This window comes from Anser anser, assembly GCF_964211835.1.
Source record: "Anser anser genome assembly, chromosome: 2".
NCBI lineage: Eukaryota > Metazoa > Chordata > Aves > Anseriformes > Anatidae > Anser > Anser anser.
This window is the reverse complement of record NC_139721.1, coordinates 99,117,624-99,136,748: the sequence shown is the minus strand read 5'-3', so window position 1 is coordinate 99,136,748 and position 19,125 is coordinate 99,117,624. Positions and strand designations below refer to the sequence as shown.

General features: G+C 40.8%; 1 protein-coding gene across 2 annotated transcripts in view; it reads left to right on the top strand.

Moving 5' to 3' along the window:
• BMPER (BMP binding endothelial regulator) overlaps positions 1–19,125 on the top strand; it is a 150,098-nt gene that overhangs the window by 8,859 nt on the left and 122,114 nt on the right. For both annotated transcript variants that reach the window (XM_083822120.1, XM_083822119.1), the window contains exon 3: positions 15,308–15,407. In XM_083822120.1, coding sequence (XP_083678246.1) covers positions 15,308–15,407 — 100 coding nt within the window. The remainder of the gene's footprint in view (positions 1–15,307; positions 15,408–19,125) is intronic.

The window sequence follows — 19,125 nt, the reverse complement described above, 5'->3', positions numbered from 1 at the left end:
CCAAGGAACGATACGTGTATATGAAGATTGTTTTGCAAGTGCGAAGTGAGTTGAGTCAAGAGCCTGAGCAGGATAATTATCTGTTCTGGAGGTGACAGTTTTGGTAGCGTCTCCTAAAGTATGACTCATGTAGATTCAGTTCTTAATTAATGTGATGCTTGTGTGTAAGATGACGCTTTGGTCTGAAAATGAGACATAAACTACTGATGGTAGAAGATGGTGCCTCTGGCTTGATCCTCTAGGTTTACATGAGCGGTGTTGAGGCAATGTTCAAGTCAGTGTAGTCCCATATACAGATACGGCCACCCTGACCATGTGAAACATCTCCACGTAATTTTCATTTCTGAGGAATGAATGAATATGGATTGTATAGCTGTGTAATGTGTCTGTGCCATCTGTGTCCCTTTTGAAGTCCACTTGCTGCACATCACTTCACATCCCAGAGCAGTCTCAGAGTGTGCAGGCAGGATTTCTTTCAGAACAAAGCGCTGTGCTGCCCTCAGCCCCACTTCTCCTGCCTGGCCCAGTGGTCCCATCCATCCAGCATTTCCGTGATTTCTATGAAACTGAGCTGCAACAAGGGCTCCAACTGCTACTGGGTGTCCAGCCAGAGGAACAGGCCAGAGCTACTCTGAAGTAAAACCTCTCAAAACACTTGTCGTTCTGGGTGAAATTTGCATATCCCTACATAGGTATGTATGCCCTCTGCTCGTTATGCTTTCTCGTGACATTTATTTTGGAGACACAGTGCACAGTCATATGTGACAGCTTGTGATTAAGCCTTTCTGGAAATCTGCAGGCTTGAAGTGATTTCATGTTGTTTTCAGACCACATGGGCTAGTGAGGAGTTCACTACTTGCACATTTCTGACATAGAGTCAGCTGCGTTGAGCAAACATATATATGCACATAGTGCTGAACTGATTATAGGTCTTGGCAAAACACTCCTGGAAGAGCGCTGGTGATATGTCACTGCAGTGATGATGAAGATCCAATACATCAAGTATGGAAATGAGATTCTCTTTGGTGTAATTAATGGATCAGAGAGCTCAAACACAAAAGAACATATTTAAAATGTATAAATAATATGGGGAAAGTTATGAAGGGCACAAAAATGCCATAAACTAAATGGAAAAATGTAATATAAGTTGCAAATGTCTTTGGAATGTGTCTACAATAAGTGCAAAATGGATCAGCCTAAGTTAAAGCACTTTTTTATTGCCAATAAGAAAAACATTATTAAAGAGCTGGTCCAATATCAAAATGGCATTTTAAAAGCATACGGTTACCTGTATATAGTTTTTATTAGCTTTCAAGTTTCTTCCATTGAGTTGTTAACGGTCTTTTTAAGAATTATGGTCCTGTAAGTGAATGGTTCACAGTGTCAGTATTTCTGGTGTTCTGCTTTGTGCTGCTATATAAAAATAGATATTTTTTTTCCCCACAAAATATCTGGTTTTATTTCCCCATCATGTTTTAATAGAAATTTTTGAGGGAAGAAAAATATTAAGCAACAACCAAAAAATCAAATGAAAATGCAACCTTTTTATATTGAGCTTATGGTCAAATAAAAGGCCATTGTGAAGAAAAAAACAATATTGTATAAAAGCTTTTACCTGTAATACTACTATTAAAATGACTATCGTACGGGTACTTGCTCATTTTGTAACTAATAACTGCTGTAATTACTTCCTCTGAGGCCTCTTGGCCTCTTCATCACATGCATTAAGCTGCAGCTAAAAAGTTCCTAGTCTAACCATTTGTCAGATCTAGCTTTGTGCATAATTTTGCATCCAGCTGTATCAAGTGCTGAGTCCTGTCTCTGAGTACAGCGTGGACCCCATCCCCTCTTGTCATCCTCAGGAGCTGACCTTGTGTGCTTTCTGAGACCTGGATTTTTTGTCTGTTCTTCCCATTTATTTGTTAGACTTCTTTTTCCAGTTTTTGCCTTTTTTCCCTCCATCTTTCCCCCAGTTTTCCCCAGCGTCTGGAATCCTCTTACCTTACATAGTGCTCCAAAATGGGAAATAGGCTGTTAAACTAGGACTGCATACTGCTATCTCACTGAAAAAAAAAAAAAGATAATATGCCTTCACATGCTATGATTTTCATCCTCTTTAGGTGTTACTAGATTAATCTCCTCATCTGTTCCATGCATCAACCTCCTGTCTGTGGTTTTAATTTTTGTATTGTTTCTTCAAGTTTTCAGAGAGGGAGGCGTTATATATTTGTGCCATAAAGTGCTACAGAAAAAGGCATTAATGTTAAATAGCATTGGAGTTGGAACTCTATTTGTTCTTGTTAGCAAAAAGGATGGATGTGTGATAGAACACCACTTAGAAAAAGGATGAAAATGATCTGGTATTTTCATGGACCAACTGAGACCCCAATTTTTCAGAGTCCCTGTTTAAAATAAACCTATTTGCAAAGCTTCAGTGCTAAAGATTGTATCAGGTTTTATTAACTCTGCCTTAGAGCTGCATAGACACAATTATACTCTATTTCACTCTGGAGCAGGTCTACTTCCCATGAAGTGTCTGCAGCCAGTTGCATGGTGGTGGCACTGCCTTGTGTATGCATCAAACCCAGCCTGCAACGTTGAAGCTTCCTGTTGGTTGGACATTTAGGCCCAGGAGGATGCAAACTGATGTGTCCTAGAGCTCCATTCAGGAAGATGAGATTTCTGACAGCACATTGGTTAAAAGTTGTGTGTTTTTTTAACAGTTCCTAGCAACTTCATATTAAATTATGTTAAGTGGCTTCAACGGGAATTGGGTCTGTCCCAGAGTTTGGAACCACCAGAATTTATTCTGGTGGCCAGCAAGAATGACACATTGACATCTGTTTTTCTGGTTTGTTTTAAGAGTTCTCAGTGGCTGAAGAATAATAGACCTTGGACGTCCTGAGGTTGTCTCCTCCTTTTCTGTCTGAGTGGTTGTGCACGGTTGAGGGATAGTGTAGGAGAGAGGAGCTGATAAATCACAGCACTGAGGGCCGCATGATGGTTATGGTTTGGTGGTGCCATTTAGTGAAGTACTACCAGATTGTGCTGCTTGGGAATCATTGGGGCAGGAAGGAACTAGGCAGTGTGGCTAGGCATTAGGTAGGGCTTTTAGCTGAAGGATGGCCTGTGGGACCCAGAATGCTAGTAAGGGCAACTGGCTGTACTAGTACAGGGAGACTGCTGATCATTTGCTTTTCACAGAGAATATTTGCTTCTGCATATGGCAGTGCACGGCTGATCATTTTCACATTTGGCATTTTACCCCCAAATACTCAGCTCTAGGGAGAGCTGGAGCAGTTAATTGGGTTAGGTGGATTGGTGATTCAATCTGGCAAATGCTTTTGATTAAAACAAATGAATAAAATGATGTTGGCAGGCAGAATGCAAAGCATGGAAGCTTTTTAGTCTGTAAACCAAGGGTCGGTGGATGGATTGTTTGCAAAAGCCATGGGTAAAAGAAGGCTGGACAATTAAAATTATGCATTAAAATGTTGTCAGTGCAGCAGAGCAAGAAACCTCTTTAACACAAGTATGGCCAAGGCCTATGATCTAAAAGCATTAAGCATTTCTGGAGAAACTTGCTGATGGGGATATTTAAGATGTAGCATAATACTGATACTGAACCAGAGCTTGTCTGACATGAAAGCAATGAGGAAATAGAAGAAGCATACAATTTGTATAGCTTCTGGAAAAATATCTGTGTTTGTCCAGTTTAACTTGGCAAAGTTTCTTAATCCTCAAGCAAAAACTCTTTGACCCCAAAATCAATCTGTAGTGGAAATTTAAAAAAAAAAAATAGAGTTCTAGGACATGGTAGTAAGAAATTTGAGTGGTTTTATGTACATGTTGTTACAAGAAGGGTGTGTTTTCTGTGCCTAGAATTGTATATAATTATTTTAGTATAGAATGACTATCTTTGATATTATCAGATTTCTTGGCATAATTAAACCAGTCCACATATGGAAACATACAAAGGTAGGAGCCAAAAAGGGAAAAAGAAAGCAAATCATCTACAACAAAAGGGAGGTTCACTGGAAAGCGGCCAGCTGGAGAGATGATTAGGTAGCTCCAGCCTGTTTGTTGGGCATTGCCTCTTTCATACAAGACAGTGCAAAGACTACTGGTGAGACAGAGCTTTAGTTGAGTCCATGGATGTGACATGACTCCAAGAAAGCTATGTATGACTCTGGAACCAGAGTTGTAAATGGATTTTAAGCATCTTCTGGAAACTTAATATTATTATTGTGTGTTTGTGGACAGCTTGTGGCCATACCCATGAGACTGTTAGCATTAAAGGATCTCGGTTAACCCACTGGCTACTGCTTAGACTGGGCTATTGGGCCAAGCAGCTCATGCTAACTATCTTGTGTCCTCCATTGAGAAGACAACTCAGAACAGGGGTTTCTTACAGCCATCATGCTGAGCAGAGAGCTGATGGGAAGTACTGAGTACAAGGCTGTACTCTGAGCCTTTCTCCATTTTGGGGCCAAGTACCTCATTCTTTGCCATTCAGGTTTCACTGCTCTGACCTGCAGTCACTCATGGATGACAGGAGTATCTCCTCTTATGTTGTACAGTTGAGTAGTTTGAGACTGTGGGAGAAAAACAGCTTGTTGTGAAGTAATGAAATGTTATACTTGTTCCATTGCAGATCAGGCTGTGACTCGGTGATGAGGACGACCTTCTCTTATTGCAGAGTAAGGCACAGTTAATAAAAAAGTTTCTAAGACCTCAGGAGGATACTTCTCAGTTTTCTTCAGTTTAGCCCCAGGTTCTTATTTTTACATGGCACTTAAGTCTCTCATCATAAAGAGTCCTGCTTATGCTAAAGGTGTGAAACCTTTGGATTTTGGACCATCTTTCCTCCTCCCCTGTGGTTTCCCTCCTGGCTGCCTGGGTAGTAGTGCTGCTGCCTGAGCTCTTGCTCTTCAAAGGGAACAGGGCTGTTCCACACAATGAAATCATCTGTGGCTGCCTTTCTAGCACTCTGGACTTCCAGCCAGGCATAATCCCTTTCCTGACATTTGAGTCTCATTAATTGGGTTAACAAGATGTTATCTGCACTCCATACTTATGTAAATATAATCGGCTAGCAAAGATCTTAATGGCACCTGATATATCACACTGCCTTTACATCAAGAGGTACCACTACAGGAGGCGCCTCCAAAAGCAGGTTATGTTCTTGGTCCCATGGGGCCCCTTATAAACCATAAGAAATGCTGGTGGTCAAGGCCAACTGTTCAGATGCCTTTAAAGTGTCCCACTGGTGACTCAAAATCACTTTGTCAAGATGACAAATGGTTTGCGCGTACCCCATTCACCTTATAGTTTCGCTCTAATGTCAGCTCCATTTACTTGTCAGAAACAGTTTTTTATTTGTTGTTGATTTTATTTTTATTTTATTTTATTTACTTCCAGCAGTGCAAGGGGAAAGGAAGGAGTGAAGGGGACACAGGCTGAGAAAAATCTGTGTGCATTGTTCCTATTCAATGTATCGTTATAGTCAAGATTCACCAGCTTTGAACATTCCCGAATCTGTTTGTTTGTAAATGTGCTAAACAGAAAGAAGGGAATTCAAATTTCAGAAGTGAGAACTGTCCCTGCAAGGCAAAGATTATGCAAAAACATGTTTTAACCACTGGATTTTTCAAGCAGAAAGTGGTTGTGCAACATTAGTTTCTTATTTTGGACAGCAAACTTCTTTCCATAGCCACGTTTAAAAATAACCACATAATTAACTGGGCCTACCCAGTACATAGGGCATTGTGCATGTGTCTGTGCTGAAGAGCTCAGCTCAAACCTCTGAACTTGCGTGGGTGGTTTCATTGACTGCAACGGTATTGTCATGTGGCTGAGCGAGCAGTGCTGTGAATGAGGGCTGCTACATCTCGCCCAAAAGCAGCAAGGGCCAGGCCACAAAATATGGTCAAAGTCAACTAAAGGACTGCGAAAGTGACTTTGACAGCTTTGGCTTTTCGTTTCCTCCCAATGACTTCCATATCACTTTTGCTTAGTTCACAAGTCCAAATGTGCTTTTTCTCCTAGTAGCTACAGTGTTGGCTGAAGCTTTGAAAGTCAAAATCTAAACCTGATTTGGCAAGGCGGTTGGTCAAAACAAAGGGGAGTATTTTGACCAACAGTGTATTCCACACTCTTTCTTACAGCAGTAAAGCTTTGCATCCATCAGGAATCTGAGTGGATCTAAAGCAGAGACTTATAGAATGAGATGTGTCACATAAAACATCATTGTGGCGTATCTTTTTCTGACCAAGTTTTCCCATGGCCTCAGCCTTCTTGCACTGGCAGCAACTGGACGAAGATGCTCCCACATATCAATAGTACAGAGTGGCTGCAGCAAAGAGGAGTGAGCCCCTCTGATCTGGAGGCAGCATAAAAAGACCCTGAAAGCTCTTGCCCCCTTCAGACAGTCCTGGCCAAAATGCTCTTGCTCCCTGAATAACCTCTTTTTTTTTTTTTTTTTTTCCTCAAATACCACTGTGTAGCACAGGCAAGATTGCATAAGAAAACAAATGCATGGTCAGCACTCAGGGTACTTGCAAGTTCATTAAAACACCAGTGTCTGGAGGCTTCTTGCCGACATAATTTTATAATAGAGAACAGACTCTTGTTGCTTTCTTCTGGGCTACTATTTTTATTTGGTTGTTGTTCCTCAAGCATCTTGGTCCTATTTCAAAACTTACTCCAATTAAGTGAAGAGGGGTTTTTTTGGTGCTTTCCAGTTTAAAAGCTCTGCTCTTACTGTGAAGCTTCTAACAGTCCTTTGGATTATCAAGCTGGGATTGGCAGGGATTTTTTTTTTATTATTATTTTTTTCCGACAAAATAAAATTAAGAAATAAATTGTAGATTGAAAATGTGGAAGAAAATAAAAAATCCTTCCCCTCCACTCCTACCCCCCCCAACCCGCCCCCTCCAGCTGAGATCTCGTGTTGCTGCTTCTGGCATGCATCACATCTTTGAGGCTACAGTATCATGAGAAAACTGTCACTTGGTGATGTATTAGGGTAATATATCATGAGAGCATCGTTCCTTTAGAGGATATGGGCAGTAAAAGACATGATTCTGGCCAGACAGAACAGCAGGGGACCTTGCTTTTTTTTCCTTCCCTTTTCTTTAATCTAGCCCTGTTTTTGTGTTGTACAGAAGTGAGTTTCTTCATGGGATATGACTTGTTGCAGAGTAAGTTAGGAGGCCCATTGGGCTTTTTAAACTCTTTAAGAAGTACATGGCCTCAAGGGCTACTTTGTACAAAGTTTTCAGAGCAGGCTCAAACCTAAGACCAGTGTATTTGCCACTATCTAAGTCTCCAATGTAAAGTCTGAGTAAGTAGATGTCAGACACAGAAGGCAATAAAGATACAATGACAGGTAACTATTGTTTGGACAACATATATTTGTAGATTTAGCCCATAAAAATGTGATGAAGTAATTTCTACTATGCATAAATAAAATCATTTTTTTAAATTTAAATTTTATTTAAATTAAATTTAAAGTTATTTAATTTAAATTTAAGTTAAATTTTAAATAAAAGCCAAATTAAGTTTTAATTTACATCAGTAGAAGAGAAATTACCATCAATCAGTATTTGACCTGTAATAGATGTTGTGAACTCATCCAAAAACAGGAATTCTGAACTGATGGACTTATATTTTGATGCTTTTTTTTTTTTTTTCCCCCCCCTCCAATTTCCATCACTTTGCATTCTCTCATTGGCAATAAGTGTGTTGGAAAATTAAATGAGAATAGTCTGTACAACCGGGATGGCAATAGTTAAGAAAAAAGAAGCACCCTGATGGGAGGCTGTATTGATGGGACTAAGTTAATGTTAATTTTTCAGACAGGACAGAACAAAAACACTTTTTTCAGTTGTTGTTGAAAACATAGAAAAGGGAAAAAGATGTGAATTCTAAATGCACGAATCTCATGAATTGCAGAGGTGTGGTCCCCAACAAGAACCTCAGAGTTTGACCCTGGATAACTATTGGTAGTTTTTTGGACTGCAATACAAACTGCTGGGAATTTCTGAAGACCTTGTCTTTTATTGCTAGAAGACGCTCATACGCTATTCTGTTGTCTCATGAAGTTTTGCCTTTAGTTGTGTAGTTAAAGAGATGTAATGCTAGCGACACTTAAAGTGGAGGTGGAGATGGGGAGGTGGAGAGCTAAGAGGCCTGGATCCTGTTCTGGCTTTCTGACTTAATGTGCATTTATGGTCATTTTGTCCAGCTGTGCCAACTTTGTTGATAAGCTCTCTGGAGCAGAGATCTGCTCTTACCATGTGCTGAGGTGATGTCTGATGTTACAGGACCCTGATCCCAGCTGCAGTCTCTGCAGTTGCACTAACACAAGTGAGTGTAGGAGAAGAGCGCCTTCCTTTCACCACATAACAGTGCAGCAGGCTGCTGTCAGGGGAGATCAGGACTGAAGCAGGCCACAGAGGTCACTTTCCTCATGCTGGTAATCATCATTAAACACACTGAAAAAAAGTATCTGTTCAGTCTGTAAGGGGTTGTGAGTGATGTGTCCTGAATGACTTGCACATACTAATGTGTTCCTCACAGTGGTGGGGAACACCCATTTGCGGTGAAATTTGGTGTCATCTTTCAGCAGGGCCTTCGCTTTAATCCCATTTCCTAGGGAGTGGGGAGAGCTCGAATTCAGGAGGTGGTGGCTGGTACCACCACCAAGAGCTGCAGCTTCCTCCTGAGCAGGGAGGACAAAAAAATAGAGATTACAGGGATGAGGGAGTGAATTGGAGGCTACCATGTGCACTGCACAGTAAAGGAAAAAGAGGCCCTTTGGGTTGAACTGATGTATTTTATTCCTGACGAAATACTGTCATTTGCATCTGTCTAATGCAATTCGTGCTGAAGTCTTCGTTGTGTTGTACCATGGGCAAGGCCTTGACGCTGGAAGTACTGAAACGTATGTTTGGCTGCATTGTTGTGAGTTGTACCATTAAAATTAAAGATATGCTTAAAATTAATAGGATTTCTGTCTCTCTACAGTGAAGTGTATGTGCCTTGGTGTTTGTGGGTTTATGTGAGTAAACAAAGACACCTGTATTATTTTGCAGAAAATGGCCACATACGGGAATATCTTTTCCACCTTGAATTTAAAGGAACATTTAGTGTGCTAAACCATTTTTGTTATTGTACCCATAAAATTTGTTTTTGCAAGGAAAAGAAAAATAGATAATTGGAGGAGAACAAGGGAAATGAGTCCTTTTCCTGCCCTCCCTTGACAGTGGTCTGAAATGTCTGCAAACCTCTCTCCTTGGGAAGTGGTGTCTGCTCCCCAAGGCCTAAGTCTACAGTTCCTACTCAGGAAGTGAAACAGTCACTGCAGACAGCAGGCCCACAGCACTTAGCAAGGATTGCCTACTTGCATCAGCTCCACCAGTTAAAGGGAAGTTCGCAAATTGGCCCTGAGACATGAAGTTCCTGTCAAGAGTGCCAAAGGAGAAGGGGTAGCATTTTCAGAAAGTGCCTCAGGATTTGTCTAGACCATGAGTTATGCACGTGTCTGAGCCTGTTCTCGAGTTCAGGTTGGCCCAACATCGGGGGCTGTCTGCACGTAAGCATGGGTGCAGACACGCAGCTGGGAGCCTATGCTCCCCAGTTTTGCTGAGGGACAGAGCCTGTGGCCAGCGCTGGTCCAAACCCTTGCTCCTGTGGCTCATACAGAGCGAGCATGGCTTCATGGACGCTTGTGAGTATGCCCTGGCTGTGTGCAATATCTGGAAGAGAGCCAGCAGTGTGTGGGTGGTGGTGTGCAGTGTGCTTCAACTCGTGCTTCAGCCTGTCCTGCACCTCTCAGTGGGGATGTTGCCTAAGGGACTTGAGTGCACCGGCCTCATTCATTTTAAATGGCTCTTTCTTCTCCCAAGGTCATATGTGCACATCTGAAAGCTGCATCCCAAATTCCCTGGGGGTAGCTTTTGCCATTGTTTGAAAATTGTTATTGTTTTGGAGGATGATCCCACAGGCTTCTTGCAGGAACTTCAGGACACTCTGAGCTACTCAGGGAGGAGGACTCAGTGAGAGTTACTAATGAGCATCATAGAGGTACTGTGATGAATAATGGTCAGAAATGAATGTTTTCAGTATTAGCCATTAATGATAGTTCATACTTCTAGCAAATCTGTCCGTGTGGCTTTTACAATCTCTCTCTGTACAGCCTTTTTTGGTTAAATGACAATTTAAGCATCATTTTTCCTGTTCATCATAAATACCCAATATTCTCAGGATATCAGAAATGCATTTACATAAAAAGGGGGAGGGGGGGAGGGAGGATTTTGCATTGGAAATCAAGCCCCCTGAGAATCCACATCTGCGAGGTCTTCCACAGCCAACAGCCAAGCTGTGGGCTCGCAATACTGTTGACGGGTGTAGCCCTGAAGAAATGAAGTGGATTCCTGATTTTTTTCCTCCAAGCCAAATCCAGGTTGAAAAGAGCCATCCTCCTGGTGGCTGCTGTGAGCCGTCTGGAGCCCAGTGGGGAACCCTGCAGAAAGTTGGCTGCGGCTTCCAAGCTGTGGTTTGGCACTCATCCTCTCTAAGATCCCTGCCAAATATTCAGATTTATTTTTAGTTTTTTTTTTTCTTTTTCTTTTCATGTTGGCATTTTATTTAACTGTACCACATGAGTTTAAGGCTGTTAGTTTGATATATTTTGTCACCAGACTGGGTTATTTTGTGCAGGGGTCTTTGATGGAAGGTAAAAATACGAGGTGCGTGTGGAAGGTGAACAAATTGTGTTGAGAGTGGGTTGCAGTAAAGGCAACATGGGGCAGCAACATCAGTATAAGCTCTGGTTAATGTATCTGTCCTGTACAGGAATTTGACATCACCTTTGCAAGCCAAGTTCAAGAAGAGACCTTTGGTTCCCACTGGCAAAATGTGGGAGACTGGAGAAACATGGGCACCCAACAAAACTTTCTGATCTACCCCCAGGCACATTGAAAAGCAAGTTCTTCGCTGTCAGGCTCTGTGAGGGCAGATGAAGGGTCCAGGGTGATGCTCCAGCACTTTCCTAAGTTTTCCTTTTCTAGGGAGCCTGAGATTTCAGTGCAAAGCCTTTACCGAGTGCTCGCTGGGGAGTTGCGTCAGCTGTGGCAGCATTGTTCTGGATCAGCCTGACCTCTTTTAAAAAATACGTATTTTTCCAACACTAATAAAAGCCTTATCTGAGGTCTTGTGATGTTCTCTCCCTTTCTGTGTGTGTGTGTGCCTGAGCACTAAATTAAAAAAAAAAAATCCCAGATGTGAATCTATAAACCATCTGTTTAAAATAACTATTGTGCAGGACTATAATTAAAAGTTATTTATTATGAATCTTGGGATCCTGTTATGGATTTTGACTGACTCCCAGGTTTCTGATTTAGCAAATGGTTTATGTATTTATGAGCCATGTGTCTCTTCCGCACTTCTGAGTGCCAGAGTGCATGTCCTTTAAACAAAAGGAAAAAAATCCCCTACCCTCCCATAACTGTTGGCTTCTGAATGTTGCCGTCTAAGAAGTTTTCTCTTAAGAACAGCAAAAATCAAAGTATCTGAGAGCTTTCAACAACTCCGTAGACACTGTTGACAACACAGAAGGAGGTTTGGTAATACAGCTCTCCTGCATGCAGCTACTTAGCAACTATCTAATGTATGGCTGGGACAAGTATTGAAATGTTATGCTTACTGGGAGTAGGAGGGGATGCATTTGGAAGGAAAGGATTTGTTGCTAAAGTCCATTTGCTTTCACACTCCCCTCTGCCCTTGTGAAATGGGAGGGAAGGAGGCAGCAAAATTGAAATAAGCAGATGGACAGTACGCATTAAGAGCAATGTTTTGGATGACAGGGCGAAAAAAAAAAAGCTCCTAGTGACAATTGCTCTTTGTTTTATCCCTGTACTTTTACACCCCATGAGCCTGTGAGATCTGCAGTGGATAATGCCTGACTGCAATAGACTAAACAATGATTTACCAGCCCTGTTTTATCTGCTGCTGCTGTCCTATGATGGATCAGCATGGTATTAACCCTTTCCTCCACATCTTCTGGCCTATTTTTCCATGTTTTGCTTGCATAGAGAGTTAGACACCTTAGGCTGGCATCTGACACAGCCAGTTTCTGAGCTGTCTGGGGCTCAACTGCAACAACAGCTTAGAGAGGAGGAGGAACATCAGGTTTGTGAATACCACCCTGCTTCAGGCTTAGCTGTCCTTCTTATGGTGGCAAAGGATTGGCTCTGTTTACCTGGGATACACAGAGCTGATCTTGCAGGCAGGAGGCTGCACCTTTTTCTCCAAAGGACAGAGCTGATCCTGCTTTTTTTTTTTTTTTGGTTGTTGTTGTTTTATTTTGTTTGTCTGTTTGTTTGTTTTCTTTCTTTCTTAAAAGAAAAGTGGGGTAAATGTAGAACCTCGTCTCGTCTCCACCTTTTAGCACTATGCTGTAGCGACTCACTGTTGAGATGGCAATCCAGGTTCGGTGCCTGCCGCCTCTGGAGGCAATTCAAAGACTCATCTCCCACTTTCCCCACAAGTATGTTTGCTGTCAGGACCCATGGCCTTTGGGAGTGTGAGGGACAAGCACCTCTTCTGCTGAAGCTGGGCCACTGAGCAGCAAGTAATTCTAGGTCTACTGGGATATGAATGTGTAGCCTACTGCTAAAGGCACCCTCCGAGGGGTGAGGACCCTTCAGTTCCCAGTGCTGAACCTTGGGCCACTAATGTGCTTTTTGTGGAACAGCTGCTTGATATAAAACTGCCCTCAGCAGCAAGTCATGAACTACAAAATCTTCTGTTCTGAGTTTGGGGTTTAGCCACTGGTGCTGCTGATGATAAGGGAAGAAGAGTGAGATCCAAATTTGGCTGCCCACCCTTGGTTGGCTCAATGGTACCAAACTTCGCAGAGATGATTTCTGATTGAAGTGATCCAGGCCAAATAGGAGACTTTTAGTTTGGAATGCTATCTAGCAAATACCACCTGTTTAAATATATGTGTTAGGGTCATCCTTAGGAAGACTTCCTGTCAAGAAATGATCAACTCAGGATGTACCTTAGGGCAGAGGGAGGCCATGCTTAGGAGAAAAGGGGAGAAGCTAGTTCGGAATTCAGGCTGCAGGAGATGTTTGTCCCAGGAGTCCAACAGCAAGCCTGCCAGAGTTAAGAAGTGTTTGGACAATGCTCTCAGACATATGGTTTAATTTTTAGGTAGTCCTGCATGGAGCCAGGAGTTGGACCTGACAATCCTTGTAGATCCCTTCCAGCTCGGAATATTCTACAATTTTAGGAGGCCCCTGTGAGTCAGGGAACAAAAAGCAATATGGAGCTGTTTTACGCCTTGTTCCTCTTTTTGCCATCCTCAACAGAGATTTCATCCTCAGGAAGTCTGAGTGGCAGCTGCCTGACGAGCCCCACAACATGGGTTCTACCCAGCTCGGTTGGCCCAGAGGGACACCGTGTATTATACATCCCATGGGTCCATGACATGTCCCAGCTAGGTAAATCATGTTCTCCAAAGGAGTATACTACAAACAGGATTTTGCTTTTCCTTCAGACCACTTTCACCGTGCAGAAGACTGTCGTGCACGTAAAGGTAACAGGGTCACTAGGCTTATTAAATCTTTTATTGAACAAATTCTTGTTAAAGAGAGTCAGATCTTAGCAGAACCCTTCAAAATACAGACTGTGCATAGTAGATTCAGTAAAGTTGTTTCTGCTGTCCTTTAGCAGGCTGACATAAGGCAAAATTAGGGACACTATGTTCATGTAAAGAAAATCAGAATTTCACCCTGAATTTCACCTCTAAAAAGAAGTTGCTGAGCCAGTCTTGCTGATGTGGCTGCCTTGTGCCAACCCAAAACTAGAGCACTGTCATAAATTCAGCTTAACTAGCCTGTTAAATTGCATTTATGGTTGCTCTGCAATGCTAGAGTGATGCAAAGCAGCCAGCATGTGTCGGTGACTAGCATTGACCTGTCTCTTTACAGTAGTTGTTCATGTTGCTGCAGCTGCTCTTCAGCCAAGCAGCAATTTAAGGCTACATTCGCATTTACTGATTTCACACTGGCTTGGCTAGAGTTATTCCTCATTTACACTGATAAGACTGGAGAGCCTTTAAAGCTTCCGTCAGATCAGGCAGTGACTTTGAAGAAAATAAACCTCTGATTTTAGACAAAGGGCTGGAGTGTAATAAAAGCTGCGTGTTATCCTTCACAGGCACCTTGAATGAGGCCACAGGGAGCAGAAGAAAAGGACTGGAAAGCATGGTTTAGTTTTATGATTTACATTTTTCTAGCCCTTTAATTTTTTGGTCTCTAATTAAGTCACGAGATTGGGTAAGGGGGGTGCTTACATCTAGTAATGGCCACCTGTGTCACTTAATGAACTGAGCTACTAATTATAGGTGGAGGTTACTTCAGAGGGCTACTTTCAGTCAGGAATTTCAGGAAGCAAAATTTGACTTTAAAAAAACAACAAAACAAAGTATTTGTTTTTTGCCGTTTTTTAAAAGGTAGGGCTATCCAGAACAGTTGGTACCATGGGATAAAGCCAGGCTATAAATGTAATGTTTCCTGTGCTCTTGTGTTCATTGTCATACAACCTATACTGATGTTTCTTAGTATGATCAATGTGCTCTTTGGCCTTCATAATTACTGGCTTTTTGCCGTAGAAAGATGATACTATAATGTACAGTGATTCTACCTGCTTGTATTGCTTCATTGATTCTAAGCATTTTGGGGAGAAAGAGATGAATTACAGTGTTTTCTTTTATAGTACAGTAATAGCCGCCTCTTTTGAAGGACCTCTGGATAGTCAGGTAATACTGCTAGCTAAAAATGATTTTCAGTGCTGCTAGACAGTTTTGTTTTCTCTAAGGTTGCCACCTCTTCTGCATCTGTCTGTCCTTATGTCAGCATGAAAAATGACTCCTGAACTCTGTAGTTCATGGGGCAACACCTCAAGAATATTTTAACAAGCACATCATGTAGCTAGCTGTCTGTCTAAGTAAAGTGGTCTTCAATAGGACACATTTTCTGTACTATGATGTGTAGTGATTATGAGTTACTGTTTTAGTGGGCTTTAAACTCCATTCACTTATGCTCCTGAATAATTCAGAAGCTGTCTTCTACTGCATTCCTTCAAGGGCAGAAAGGTGTTTTCAATCAGATTTCTCCTGAAGCAAGAGAGCAGATTGTTAGGCTCACATAGTATTTTCTGAGTTGCAAGAAACTGAGCAGTGGATTTGATTTATATAGAATATCTTTTTTCTTTCTTTTTTTTTTTTCTCCAGAATAAGGAAGTGACATGCAAAAGAGAGAAGTGTCCCACGCTTTCCAAGGATTGTGCTCTCATCATTAAGCAGAGAGGAGCTTGCTGTGAACGCTGCAAAGGTGTGGTTCTCTTCCTCTTATTTCTGTCTTTTAAAAAATGTTATCAGTTCAAATTTATGTTGCCAGAGACAGGGCAAATTTGGAAGCTTCTCAGCTGGACACCAAAAACTTCAGAAAGACAATAACCACAGTTATAATCCATATATTTAAAAAGCTGATGAAGATTCATAAATTCACATATTCACCTCGTGATTATTAGTTCTTGTGCAATGATAATCCTTTAGAAATACATATTGACTGTACTTTGCTGGTATGTTGTCAGTCTTTTGAGTGATATCTCCTGCTCTAACTTTATTGGAAATATTTTAGTTCAAAATCAAACTGATTATAGTTACAAGCACATAAGAATTCCTCATGTGGTATGTAAGAGGAATCATGCTTGCTATTAACAAAAAGCATAATAATTATTAAGATACAAACAAACCAAATTCTATTAATTTTACTAAATATTTCCTGATTCAAATAATAATATTGTGGATGTTTTTGTTAAAGCCAAAGCAGGCTGCAATCCAAGCATTATGTATCTATTTCTTGACAAACACTGTATCTTGAAAGCTCTTTAGAATGAGCTAATTATCGGATCTCAAATAATAAACAACTTAATTGTTTGAACGTGTATGGTATGCAATTACTATATTAATTCACATGAAAAAATGTGCAAGTAGATTAAGTTGCAAAACAGTCTTTGTATACTGAAAAATCTTTTTTTTTTTTTAATACTGATCCAGTAAGTAATATTCTATAAAACACTAATTTTGCTGAGAGACTGCTTGCACTGTCCATGAGGTGGAAAATGCTGGATTCAGTCAGCTTTACTTTTCTTTATTTTTCTCTGTTGTGTAATTCCCCAGTGGTGATAGAGTGGTTTTGGGAGGGAGATGGGGTTGGATAAATTGTTGGGAAATGCAAGCGTTTATTGCCTTCCCAGGAGAAATACAAATGCAGGAAAACAGATTACACTGAAATTCACATGGAAGAGACATGATGGATATGTGCTTTTCCTGGATGGCTGTAGGGGTGTGCTAACTGGGCTTTGCTTTGCTTCTGTGCTGCAACTTTAGAATATTATTAGCAAGTCTCAGTCCAAAGATTTGTCTAAAATTCTGGCGCTTGAAAGAAAAGGAAATTAAATGGAAAAAGGGGGGAAAAAAAAGCGTTATGTTTCACAGAATTTTTAGTCATTTTTCACATAAATATAATTTATTTTATCAAGTTGTATTTAGTGTCAGATTTATAGCAAATGATGCCTAAATATTGTTTGATTGTGATGGAGATTAATTCTTCATTTTGATAAAGGAATGCGTAGTTTGTAAATTGCCTGAAAGTTTTGTATGCGTGCATATGCATGTGTGTATTTATGCATACAAAATGATTCTGCATTAAACAAATGTCAGTGTTCCAAAGTTGAAGATACAGGTATTAGTTTGTACAGGCTATTATCATTAGATAGAAATTTTAATTCAGATTCCTTGTAAGATTTTCAGTTTATACTGAATTGGGGTGAGTACCTACAGAACATTGCTAATAGGCTTGAGCCTGGTATCTGCAGATTGGTATGTCTGATATCTCTAACAAGAAAAATAATAAAATTTATACAAAAAAAATAGAGTTAGGAGGCGAATGGGTAATTGTGATGGCAGTGGGAAGTGCTATGTCTTACAAAACTGCTAGAGTCCATTGAAGGGGTCAGTTAAAAATATAGACAGCTGATGTCTTTCTAGATTTCTAATAGGTATCCAACAAGGTTCTTCACCAAAAGCTCCTAAAGAAACTAATCAGTCTCAAGTTTGTAGAGAAACACTTTTTTTTTCCTTTCTGAAAAGTAAAGCTAAATATACACTTGTACAACTACAGCAGTCGCAACACCACACATTGTCACTGGATTGCTCTGGTGCCCTAGGAAAAGACTGATGGAACCACCTTCACTCTGAGGAAGTTTCTTGCTCTCCTGCTCTTCTGAACACTGCTGAAGTTTCTGTTCAGTTCTGTGCAAAAATCTGAAACAAGTGTCCTCTGGGAAGTATTTGGAGAATGAAGGGTGTGAACACCAGCCTGGCTGCGTAGTGCTTCAGCTCCTTTTGGTGTCCCAACAGCTCTCCGGCACTCCCAGTGCGGAGTTCAGCTGCAGCCGAGACTTGGCCCTGCAGCATTTGTTCTCAGTTACTATTTTGTCAGGCTGCCAGAATGCCCATAGGGAACACAGGCAGGAAAAAGGAAACAGTGATTTTTACTAGTTGCATTTCATCTAAACCCGAACAAAACGTTGCAAAGAAAAGACACCAGGGCCTGATGGTGTTTTTTTCTTTTTTTTTCTTGGCTTAGTTCCCAAAACCTAGAAAGGCTTGATCAGGCCTTATGGGCTATTGCCAGCTCCCTTTGATAGCTTCGGGTCTTCCTACCTTGTGAAGAAATGAATGAATGAGTGAGGTGAATGAATGAATGATTGGCTGCTGTCATTTGAGTACAACATTAGGAGGATAACATCAAGACCAAAGGGTATGTTTCCAGAATTGGTTAGTGTAGGAAGGAAATCACCATGCATGAGTCATTTGTGATATTGCTGCCAGGATATTTTATTCTATTATGGGGAAGGCATGAGGACTGAGTATGTAGGACCAGTATTTCTGATAGCATAAAGCATTCTGGAATTAAGAAATACCATATGCCTGCAGGGGTGTATCCAGCTGAGCTTGTGTTTACAGCTTTGCACACAGGAGAGCCTGAATTGTCGCTAAAGAATTTCTGCAAATTATTGCATGCTGAGCATAAGTCCTTTGCTCCCTTTTGCGTATTTTTATGTGACTTAAATAACTTCTAGCACTTTGTTCCTTTCTGTGAATAAGTCAAAAGGAAAGAAAACAGCAGCAAGTATGGCTTTTGCAATCAGAACGAAAAACAGAATGACATTCACTGTGATGGAAAAACATGTTATCCCTAACATGTTAAGAGATTTGGCTTTACTTAATGTTTTAATCCTCCAGACCAGCAATGTGTTTTAACGCTATTCCTGACTTTCAGCACAGAGGACCTTAGAAAGTGAAGTCTGTGGAGCAGGGCACTTTTTCACTGTGTGTTTGTGCAAAGTCTGGAACAGAGAAATGTGGGCCCATGAGTATGGCTCCCTGCTGCAAGGAGAATGCAAACAACTCAGCATAATATTGAAAGCTTTCAGTGAAATTATTCTTCTGACAGATACTTACTGTAGTTTATAAAACATAATATATACCTCTAGCATACCATTCACTTTAAAAGTATTAAAAAAAATTAAGCCCTCTTATTACTTTAGCACAGGATAAATAGGCCACTTTTCATCTTTAATTTTATTTAATATGTTTAATGAAAACATATGAGGTCATTGAGCTTATAGAAATAGATTTGGCAACATTTAGTTACTTAGTTGGATGGAGACCTGTCACTTGGATATAGAGCTCTCTGTACCTCCAATAAGTTGTTTGCTCTCTGAACAAGTGGTATTACCAGCTCAGGGCTGGATAAAGCTTGCATTTCTAAAATTGTGCACCATAGTTTACTCTTTTATCCTAAGAGTGTGAATCTTCCATGGATGTGCAAAGACAAAATCAGAGGGTATTTGTTACAACAGGTATGATTTGTTGTTCAGAAGTTTCTTTCAGTTCTTGTATAGAAATTGGCTTTTTATTTTTATTTTATAAGTTAATGAAGTTAGAGGTTCACAAGCTATGATCCATTGATCTGGTGT